This window comes from Cygnus olor, chromosome 4 (genome assembly GCF_009769625.2).
Source record: "Cygnus olor isolate bCygOlo1 chromosome 4, bCygOlo1.pri.v2, whole genome shotgun sequence".
Classification (NCBI taxonomy): domain Eukaryota; kingdom Metazoa; phylum Chordata; class Aves; order Anseriformes; family Anatidae; genus Cygnus; species Cygnus olor.
This window is the reverse complement of record NC_049172.1, coordinates 31979227-31991410: the sequence shown is the minus strand read 5'-3', so window position 1 is coordinate 31991410 and position 12184 is coordinate 31979227. Positions and strand designations below refer to the sequence as shown.

Genomic DNA, 12184 nt, shown 5'->3' with positions numbered 1-12184 from the left:
CTAAATCCAAAAATTGCTTGAAACCATCAATTTAGCACATTTTGCTGGAGACTTAAGTAACAGACAGTCTGCTCACGTTGGAAAAGTGACTGTATAACCAGAGTCCTTCAGAACCTCTAATATGGAATTGTTTCTTATTTTCATATTTTTACCTGGTACTGCACTATCTAAGACATTCAAAGCTGAAATGTCTTGGTTTTATTTTGCTAATATTTTTAATCAGTCTATTTTTTATTTTCTTCATGGACAATTTCAAAGCAGAGCATTTGATTCTAAATAAAAACATCAAGAAAAACAAATCTTGCCATGCATGGATTTCCCTTCATCTACAAACAGCTTAAACAGCCTTTTACGACTATATTCTGATGCTAAAACCATTTTATTCAATTTCTGAATTTCAAAAGCCTACTTAAACAGCCAATCTTGTTTGCCACTGATTTAACAGGATGACACATGCTAAGAGAACAGACAGATCACTTTTAAATACTTTTGCCCAAGATAACAGAGAGCAAGTGGATCTAAGTCCTTGCTTGCTCACTTTCTAAATACATTCCAAATACTCCACATTATTTTTTTGGGAGCTCAAAGCAATGAAAAAGGTGGTTTTAAGTTTTATGCTCAAAGAGTTTGTTTCTCTAAAAAGCTCATGCTCCCTGAGCTTCCAGAAACATTTGCCCAACTTTCATCTCTGTAAGTCACCTGAATTAGGCAACTGCTCCTTTTATCGTACATCCTAAGGGCTTCCCTTTATGCATAAAGAAAAAAAGAAGTATGAGACAAATGGATCAGAAAAGAGATAGAGAAGAGCAGATAAACCATAGAACAGAAAAATATATATGTCAGCGACTAGACTCCAATGCCACCACAATTTCTTCTTGTGCTTTTAACTCTACTCTAACCTGCCAATAAACCAACACGCTGTTTCACTCAGGTTTTCTAACTCTTCATTGCCTGACCTGTCCACCAGGCTTTCATTCACTTGAGTTCTCCAAAGACCAGGCACTTATTCAAATCTGTGCTCTCAAACACAACCACAGAATCCGCAAATCTGGACAAAAATATTGCAATGCAATGTGTGGCTGTGAACTTTGGGAGAACATTCAAGCCTTCCAGGAGGACTGGCACTCAGGCAAAATGGCCCAAAAAGCAGACAGAAAGCAGCACGAGATTTTTCCCCCAAAATAGCAACCTCAGTATGCAGTCACATACATTTTTGCCTCATTTCCCAAAGAAACGTATTTTACATAGTCTTTAAAATACTTGGTGCCTTGGCCATCTCATTGTCCTTTGAGATAAAATTAAAATTGTTTTTCTTAACAGAAAAGAGGTAAGCAGTGCCATGGCTCTGAAATAGTTTGAACACCATGGGGCTGCTGCAGAAATGTAGCCTTCCACCAGGCTAGGAATGCTCCCTACATGATGCTTACACAACACCCTGGAGTGAATCGCAAATATTGGCTTTTCACTTGTCTACAGACGTACATTCAACACTTGCCAGTTTGTGTTTTAGCAGTGCAAACTAGTCTTCTCACAGCACTCTAGTGGTCAAGTTTTAATGTATTTGCAGAATAGGCCCAAAGGCAATCGTAAGAGCCTCTACTTCGCCAGTGCTACTCTTAGCACACAAGCAATCATTTATGATGCACTATAAATACAGGCTTGTTTCTGGTATAAAGGCTATAATATAATCTATTGACAATCATAAAGGTGACCATAAGGGATAACAAACATAGCTGGGATTTACTTCCTTCTGAATTAGGTAATTAGTGATACTACAAAAGTGAGGGATCATGTATTTCCAGACATGTGAACGTGTAGGGATGATTTGTTTTCATTTTCTTGGAAAAGGGAGGCGCATTTTGAAGGAAACACACTCTGAAAGCTGATTCCTCCCAACATTTTTATTTCTTTATTTTTTACTTTACAGATTTTTGCTTGCATAATTTGCTGACATTTGTTACTAGCCCTCCTGCATAGCTTAATCTATTGTTTCTATTGTTATCTGTTGCTACATTTCTTTAAGGTATTTCTTTTTCTCCAGTCCTCCAATTAACCCAATAACTGTGTTTAGTAAATATGGCTTTAAATCAAATCATATTTCTTCCTCAAATTTTAGCACTGAACAGTGTCTCCAAACTAGAAAATACTATTTTAAATATAAACCAGGCAAGAACTTCACCATGAAACAAAAGAGCAGATGTTCAAGGCTGTAAGCCAACCAAAAACAATGACAAACATTAGTATCAGAGAAGCTCAGCTGTTTCTGGATTTGTTTATCAGAAAGATATCTAATTCCAAGACTTAGCTATTTTAGTATTGTTTTTTGTTGTTGTTTATTTTTGCTGCTGTTTTTATCCTTTTGTCCTTTCTAGAGACAGAATTTACAAGACCAGTCGTATTTGTGTTGCTAGTCATTTTTATATTTTGAATTCTTTCTCACAGAGGGGACTTGCTGGCTCTACAGAGAAGCCATAAGAAAATCCAGTGTGCTGTTTGAAGGAAGAGATACAGTGAGATTTGCAGAGAGGCAGTGACCCCTTAAGAACACTTCCCATGGTTGCTGGACCATCACCCACCAAACAAAGGGTTGGATACTACCCATTCTGCAGTTTCGTTTTTTCTTCCAAATCCCTTTGGAAGAGGTGGTCACTTGTATCCAAATTAATGCAATAAAAATATGGCAATAAAACTGAAGACTGATTACCTAAATACATTTCAACTGCAAAATTTTCAATAGAGTTGTTAAACGTCTCATTTCTTTAAGCATCTCTTGGTGGATGAGAGCAAAGTTAGCTCTCTGGCCCCTGTGTATTTTGGATCTTAAAATCCTTCCATTACCCCACAGAAGTCCAAAGGGTACATAAAAGACACAGTATAACATAATCCATAGGAATCTTTCAGTAATTTCACCCTTGGCAAGAAGAGGCTTCAGACTCCCTTTCCCTTAAAGACTGAGGAGTAAAGTAGCTTTATGGTATTTTGTTCTTTACTCAGCAGCGACAAATAATCATAATGAGTTTAAACCAACTGAGCACCCATTTGCACTCTCCCTAAGGAGGAAAGAACACCTGAGAAAACCTGCTGAGCAGACAGAAATATTGGAAATGCTTTCTTTCTCTGATGAAACAGTGTGTTGAATGTGAAAATTATCAAAGTGATACACCAAGCTTAAAAGACACTGATTGCAGTAAGCTGGTAAAATAGAACAGGTACAAAATAAAAGAAAGTTCAGTTCTTGGCATCTTTTGCTGTTTTGAACCAATAACAAATTAAAACAGGAGGAAGAGACACTTTCCTCACTGTTTGCAGATGGAAGTCTCCCTTGTGTAAAAATGCAGTAAGCGATACCTGACAAAAATAGATGACATCTATGTCTCTTACCAGTATCCATGCCTCAGTCCTGCTTGCATTCTCATTTTGGACTACTCTGCTACTGATTCTACTGCCAATAAAGTTGGGTGCTACACATCTGAGTTCAGGGAAAAACTAAAAAGAAGTGTTTTTAAGCAGCTATGCTACGTCAAGCTAATACAAGACTAATAAAAGGGTGCAATATGAACTAAAAACCACAAGCCTCATTGTTTGCCCAGATTATCTGCTGATCCTTCTGAACCCTGTCTCAGACTGTCAAGAACCATTCTTCTAGCAGGAAAATTTTCAGTTGGTCATGGGAAAAGGGAGATCATCTTTCCTTTCTGTTGTTAAACAACTGACTGAAACACTAAACTGTACTGTACAAGATCATGGTCCTAATCCTTTGTGAGTGCTGGGTGAATGCTCTCTGGCTGGCCACAAAAGCAACCAAACCCTTGGGAAAACAGGGCAGTGGGGAAGGAAGGGAAAGAAGGAAGCTCCTCATGCCTCCAGAGATGCTTAATTAGACACATAATGGTCCTCTTTCCTATTTACACAAGCACCACTACTCTAATAGAGACAAGAGAGACATGAAATCCTGCGTGTATATATGCCACTTTGAAAACTCTATTTCATTGCACTTTTGCTTATGAATTCCACTTTAAATTCTTACCTGATTCTATTGAATATAGTACGACACCGTTGTTCCCAGAATCAAAGTCCTTTGCAAAGATAGTGGTGGTAAGTGTTCCTGATGGCTGCCCTTCCAAAACCTGTCATCAAGCAATTTATAAATAACTTACAAACACAAATGCAACAGTAAGCCTTAAAACAAATTCATTCCCTTAGCACAAAAGTTTAGTGCTATGTTTTACATTTTAGTGATGTTTATGGTCAGCACAAATAACATTTCAGAAAAAGGTTAACGCAGTTCTAGCAATCCCCTTTTACTGTCTGCATATATATATATATATATAGCATATTTTGCTAATTCAAAAATATGCATTAATATAACAGACTTGGAGGTCAGAAATTAAAAAAAAATCTACTACATGCATAAACAAAATTATATACACATCCTTTGTATCTAGCAGTCTACAAGGCTGGAAAATCATTTTGCAAATTTTGAAAGTCCCAAATATACCAGGGTCTAAATTAAGAATCTGCTATGTCTCTGTTTCGGTGTTATACTGTTTCTGTTTAATGATTTTTCAGTTCTACAGCAAAAAGGCAATTTAAATACTTCAGGGGTGATAAATTATTCATTTCACATTGATCAAAAAACTTCTCGCTGGTAGATGAGTCTCAATTAATTAACCATAACTGAATCTCAGTTAGATCAGGCGTTGCAGGCAACGTGCTGGCCAGGCAGACTGGAAAACGTCTCATTGTGACCGACTGCTTCACTCTGCAGTGCACCCAGGTAGCAGCCTGACCGCATGCACTGCACCAAGTGCAGACTGTCCAGGATGCAGACTGAAACCCCATTTACAGTTTGAGCTGTTGCCACAGGGTGGTGCTCAGAACAAGCCCTGAACTACGCAGCACAGGCTGGCCGAGTGATGCTACGGACCTTGGCGCTTAGCTCTTTTCCAGGTGCAACCTGAGGGAAGATAGGCTTGTTATCGTTGACGTCCGTCACCGAAATGTACACAGTTGCTGTGGCATTAAGGCGTGGTGACCCATGATCAGTCACTAGCACAGTTAACTGGTGGTGAGCTTGTTTTTCATGATCTAATGCAACCCAGTTTATAATTTCACCTGAGGGACAAAGAAAATGAGGGAGAAAGGGAGTTACATATTATTATGTGTTAGCACCATTCTTACGACATGCAGTAATTATATGTCTTTTGATACACCTTGCTGCTGCTATCAAACCACAGTTTTCCAAGCTCCAACCCACAGAAGTGTTTTGTCAGTGAAAGTGTGTGCTTGTACTTTAGTACTACATTACATTCTTTGCCATACTCTAGGTAGCCCCAAGCAAAGGTGCAAAAACATTTCAAACCGACATACTGACCTTCCAAACAAATCCACCTGTCCCTTTCTTCATCACATTTCAGGACAGATAATCTATGAGCACGGGGTTTTAACTACCGATAAACGGCGTTTACTATGCCCTTGGGTTAGGAAATTCTCAGTACAACATCTGTGAGTTAATCAGGAAGCCTTGTGTCTCCTACATGTTTTGGTAAGCCCAGTAAATAAATCTGACCAAATCTTGTCCCCATCTGCTCAGCCATACTCTATATAGCTGAAGATTTGTGGATGACCAAAGTCCTTCACACAGATAATCACATATTAAGATGATCTTCGTTAATTCCTTTGTTTGCCTTTAAATTTTCATAGATGCACTCAATGAACCTGCTCTGAAATGACAATTTTGAGATTTATAGAAAGAAATCCTACAAGAGCCTCTTCACTGCCCATGAGAACAGAATCTTTGGGAAATGGTCAGACTTTTGCTCATTACATGTTTTGCCTAATTGCATTATTTATAGCACCTGCATTCCTTACTGGATTCCCCTCCTCTGGGCTTTCAGTGTTCTGTTCTGCATCGTTACACTGTGTGGATATAGTATCTATCACACAAGGCATTTGGAATTCACTGCAGAGTACACAGTGTGGTGAAGAATTTCTCTCAGCCAACCTGTTTTTGTGGTAGTCTGTACAACATGAACTCCATCTGGATGTAGCTTGCAGAAGCTTTCACAAATGTTTTAAAACATTAACCGTCAAATATCATAGTCACCCTTATAGTTACTTATGGCTGATCTGTACTTTTCAACTTTACTTGAACACAGGCAATTAAGTTCCTCATAATCTATTGAAGCTATAATTTAAAACTCCCTCTTTTAATTTGGAACAGTCAGAACTTATAACCAAGCGGTCAGAATGAAGCCATGAAAAATCAGATCCTAAGGGTTAGTTTATCCTTCATCAACACGTATTAGATTTATTTCACTCCCCAAATTTTGAAGCTTTTAGTTAGAATATTCATGTACCAACCCGAGATTCACGGCAGTTCCTGAAAGCTTTACACTATTTCCATTCCCTTAGGGAGGGCTGCTTTCCAAAAGCAATATTAGGCAGATTACAAATCATAAAAATGCTACCTGTGTTGGAATTCATCTTGAAATACTTTCCATCAGACAGGAGGAAATAGGAAAGTTGTCCATTTCTTCCCGAGTCTTTGTCAACAGCTGTGACAGTGCCAACCACACCCCTGGGGACCGGATTTTCTTCCATTTTAAAGAAGTAGCTCTCAGGCATAAATACGGGGGAATTATCATTTTCATCCAGGACATTAACTATTACTGATGTACTTGCATTTTGCATGGAGTTTTCATCCTCTGAGGTGCTGACCAGGGCTCTAAAACTTAGTAACTGTGCATATTCATAGTTCAAACGTTTCCGAAGATAAATCCAGCCAGTATCAGCTCTGATTCCAAATGCAACAGAATCTGTGCTAGACTCTAAGGAATACGTCAGCTTGTAGGTAACACCGTGTGGATCAAGTGAGTGGGCTTGAATCTGAAGGATTTGGGCACCCGGAGGGGTAGCTTCACTGACTTCTACTTGATACACCAAGTTCTGAAAAACCAAAGTCGGGCCCATCTTCTGCTCTTCAACAACCACTGTCAATAACAGCAAAGAACTCAGAGGAGGACTTCCATGGTCTTCAGCTGCTATGCGTAGAGTATATTCCTGCTGTTTATCCTCAAACACTGTCCTGGTGAGATTTACCACTCCAAGGCTTGGATCAATGCTAAATGCATTTGACTGATTGCTTGCAAGACTGTATTTGATTGCCCCATTTAGGCCACTGTCTTTATCTTCTGCGTGAGCAATGTAGACAGCAGTGCCAGGAGGCTGGGTGTGTGAAATGATTACTTTATCAGATTTAGTAAGAAATACCGGAGGGTTGTCATTAACATCTATCACAGATACGTTGACCTGGGTACTGCTGTAGACAGGAGAGTTGCCCAACTGTGACTGAACCATGAGCATCACGACAGATTGGGTTTCGTGGTCAAGCTTTTTCTTGGTGCGGATGATACCAAACTGGGGGTCAATACAGAACCTTCCTTGTGGGTCACCAGAGGAAATTCTATAAGAAACCACTTCTACAGAATCTAGAAATGGAAATAATAAACAAAAGTAACAACAACAACAAAGTGAGAGCATGAAAGTTGGTAAGAACAGCTGTGAAGAAGGCATGCTGTTAAAATTAGCAGAATAGATGTAAGCTACACAGATGTTTGACTTTCTTAAGCTCTATATGCTTCTTTGTTCCCGTCCCTGGAGCCCTTCAGTAAAATAAATACTGCACAGGTTTGACCTGAGTGTATATACTTTGCCCATTTGTGCACTGTTTGCTTTTCCTCTCACTGGTATGATAAAACTCTATAGAGAAAATAGTATAATAGCCTCTTGTTTTTCTCTGATCTAAAGCACAGAAAAAAGCCCCTATAAATTAGTCTTAAGGGAATAATTTCACTATACCCAGGCATTCACTACAGCAAGGAATGAAACAGGTAGCAGTTCCCTGAAAGAATAGTATTTTACTGAACTTACTGTTCATGGATGGCCATTGCTATAACTGGCGTACATCAGATGCTATCTAAAGCAAAAACTATCTAAAGTCTTTCTGACAAGGCTGCCCTGCAGCTGCTACCTCTCTGGGAACAGTGGTCAACATCCTGTCCCTTCCAAGGAGAACTGACTAATCATAGATACATGAAACCTCTGCCTCTACCACCTTGCATGTATCCATCACCTGGTACATGGACTCATGGCTCCTACTGCTCTGCATAAAAAACAATTATATGGCTCTCAAGACAGGGTATTTTATGATGGGAGCTTGGCAGGGGTTAACCCATTTCCCTCTAAAAGCATTAAAAAAACCAACAAAACTATATATCTTTAAGGCCCCATAAACACTCGTCTGGACTTCACCATGGGGGGGAGTGGGGGGGAGTAGGGGCAACACATCCAGTAGATTCTTTGAAATTTCTGAATACTCACTATTCATGAGCATTGCTCTTTTTATTTTTTTTTTTCCATGACTAGTGATTTAACAGCTTACCTGGGGGCTCTTTGGCCTTTACAGTTCCAACCAGGCTGTCTTCAGGAGCATCTTCGGGGACAGAAAAAGCATACCGGGATCTCTCAAATATGGCAGGGGCCAAAGCGGTCTGAAGGATGTGTACTGTGACAGCTGCGTTGATGGCAGAAGAAAGACCGCCTCCATCCCGTGCAGAAACAGTCAGGAAGAGTGCAGAGTGTGCCAGGTGACTAAGGGCTGAGATCAGGTAAATAATTCCTGAAACCGTACAGAAATAAGAGAGTAATAAAATAAGTTAAGGATGCACTCTGCCAAATCTAGCAGGATGTCAAAATGCCTTCAACAGGTACCTGTGCTCTAAGAGAGGACCAGACAATGTTGACAAAAAGCTTTTTGAGTTTGAGAAATTAGTAACTTTATTTCAAACAGGATTTGCAGAAACATCTTAAGTCCCCAAATAAAACATCCACACAGGAGGCAGTTGAGTCCCCAGAATATCAATCTTAGGAACAGTGGGCTCTGTGGGAATTATCTGGGAAGCAATCACCTGCTGTCTGGTCACAAGTTTCTGGTAAAATACCCTTTTTCTGAGGTAAATTCTAAGGTCTGTTGAATTTGCAAGCTGCCACAAATCATGTTTTGTCTAAACTACGTGAAATAAGTAATTCTTTGAAAAGAAAATGCAATGCTTTGTCCAGAAATACAGTACTTTGGAAGTGCTTTCCTCAAAATAAATACATTTTCATCCTTTAGCTCTGATGAATGAGACTAGCTGTCTCCAAATACATTCTCCTCTGACTGCTAAAATAAGTCTTTAGTAATATCAGATAATTATGCACGATTTTCAGCTACTCTGTATATTACTACAGAAACCCGCATCTACATTAGCAAACTATTATTACCTAAGATGGTAGTATGGATAGAAAGCATGCACAAGGCAGCAATTCTGGGCCCTCTTCTGCAGTAAAAGCTTGTCTAAACTTCACAGAAAGCTTTGTCTGAGCAGACATCAGTCTTAGTAGTGACAATTACATCTGAAATGTAGATCTCTATGGGATGTTCATAATGGTTCACCACTTGCTGTTGTTCCATGTTAATGATTGTCCTTTGCAAACAAATTAAGGATTTATAAATGAAGATACAAAAACACTGAGTAAGACATTAAACCTTAGAGCACTTTGAAATGTCTGGTCTAGATGAAGTGAGCAAAATACTTAAAAACGTAGGGCAGCACGCTAAATTATAGGGCAATATAGCAGATCACAGTATGTTTATTACTTCAATAAATCGTATTATTTCAATGAATTGTATAATTAAATAATAAACTGTGGCACACAGTTAAAGACCAGGCGCTTTCAGCCAGGTAAAAGATGGAATGAAAAAAATATAATTATGCCCTAGTGAGCTTAGCATTATTTTGTTTGTCTGCTGTCCAGCATTTTCTCTATCACTGAGCAGAAGGAAAACATTTCCACCTGTTCTGAAGGGAGGACAAAAATCCCTCAGTATTCAAAGACTCTTTGGGGGGGGGGGGGGGGGGGGGGTGGGGGGGGGGGGGTGGGGGGGGGGGGGGGGGGGGGGGGGGGGGGGGGGGGGGGGTGGGGGGGGATGGGGGGGGGGGCGCATGTCACAGAATTTGCAACACACAAAGAGACATTTGCAAAGTACGGTTTTAGACATGAAAATGAAGATGAGGTGACCAAAGCAAGGAAATTCTTCTTAGTATAAATGAGTTATTATTAAGTGTACGCTAATGTAAAAATAGCAGTGAGCTTCTAAGTATGGAGGTTGTAGGAAATTCACCAATTCGCCTAATAGGGACCACTTTCTATATATCAATGGATATTTTTAGAAGGTGCCACTGCTTTTTGTAGAAACTGATGAGATCACAAAGCCTCTAATAGCTCAGTAAAACCAAACTTCAAAGCTTTGAGCTACCTTTATAACTTCCTGGCTCTCAGTACAGGTTTAGTAGGGATGATTTTGGCATTCATGCTAGTTATTGAGTGGTCCTATTTGTTAAATGGGAAATGGGGTAAATTAGATGCAATTCAAACTGCCTTAGGAGAATCAGTGAATGATTCAACTACAATATATATTCTGAAAATTGAGTGTGAAGCCACATTAATTGCTACAATGCACTTTTAAGCAGGATAATGGAAAATGCATAAAATCCTTATAAATTTCAATTGGAATGCAGAATATATTCCAATTATGCTGCCAGGACATTATAATAACAACTGTGTCTTGACATGCAAGGGTCTTCATGATCAAGGAAGAATGCTTTCCACTAACAACAAAGGACACTTATACCAGTGTGACAAACTACAGTAAAAACTCAAAGATACAGATAGATTAGATAGATTCAGAATTCATTGCTAATCCAGTTCCTAGGCCAGTACTGATGCAATTCCACGAATAAACCTTATTTTGGCCTTTTTTTTTTTTTTTGATCTTCTGATGATTGGGTTTTACGATTAGTTAGCTTAACAAAGTAGTATTCCAGGGACATAAACTTCTGGCATTTCCTGAGGTAATCTGAGTAACTGTGGCTTGAACAAAAATTTTTAACCTTCTTTTCCCAGAGGTTAAATGTATAGGCATGGATTTTAAACATTGTTGCTGTCAAATTAAATGAAACCTTCAAACGGACTGTATTTTACAAACTTGACCAATTCACTATTGGATATTTTTCTATTGAAAAGGCCAAAAATATCATGTTGGAATATTCAATATATATGTGAAGAGTGGGAGAACTTCTACAGAAAAGCATCATGTTGAGATTCTTACTCTAAAAGCAATAAATAGTGAATCAGAACATCCCTTAGCAACAGGTAGAACAAAAACTGCTTCAGTCCTGGAACTCTGATGACTTTGTGGAACAGAAATATTTCAGAATCAAAACTACTTCTCTGCTGACCTACACAAAACAGATTAAGCACAATCCATGACAGTTCAGACTACTACAGAAAGCAGTCAAGAAAGAAAATGTTTTTTGCTCCTGTTCTTCATGCTTTGCTGTGCCCTAGAGGGAAGAGGCAAGTATATCTCAGCAACTCAGTCCTCTCTTTCAGGAACAAGGATGAACTAAGACAAGTGGCAAACTCCAGGCAAAAGTAGTGTTCCTGATGGTTTCTTCCAGCCTCAAAACTATAAAATTTCCAACATATTATAACCTGTTTTGAGTTTTAATTATATACATTCCGTTTCTTTCAGTATTTGTATGACTAGAGATTAGCTTTGAGTCTGGTGATATGGATTATAACCTATACAGACGTTTCAGACAGCTCTGTCATATGCTAGGGAACATGACACATTAAGCTCTATGACGACTGTTTAATAGGAAAGAAGCTGTAGAAATAAACGGCACCTGGGACTCTACTTTCTATTTAGTTAGGTAAAAATCCCAGACTGGCTAAAATGGACAGCCATGACTGCTTGGGTCAAAAAGAGCTACCACATAGGTGCATTTGATCTCCTGAAGCATGGTGGGGAGAACTCCTGGTACTACATTGTACAGACTTCTGTCTTTGCCCACAGGACTAAACCATAAGATACACAAGGCAGGAGCCAGCTGCATAAGTCACACATCGGTGTACAAAACTCAGCAGGTATGCCTCCACTAAATAGACTGCAGATGAGTCATAATTTTCCTCTCTCTCTCGTTCTGTGATTAAGAAAAGACAGTGGGTTATTATTGTTATTATTACCATAGTCATTTGCAGCCTGGAATTTGTGGCTTCAGAGAACTTAAAAGATAAT

General features: G+C 39.1%; 1 protein-coding gene across 1 annotated transcript in view; it reads right to left on the bottom strand.

Moving 5' to 3' along the window:
- Window positions 1-12184, bottom strand: part of DCHS2 (dachsous cadherin-related 2) — a 107984-nt gene that overhangs the window by 34815 nt on the left and 60985 nt on the right. The window contains 4 exon segments of the mRNA XM_040555375.1: window positions 4028-4127; window positions 4928-5115; window positions 6471-7490; window positions 8444-8680. Of these exon segments, the coding sequence (XP_040411309.1) occupies window positions 4028-4127; window positions 4928-5115; window positions 6471-7490; window positions 8444-8680 (1545 nt within the window).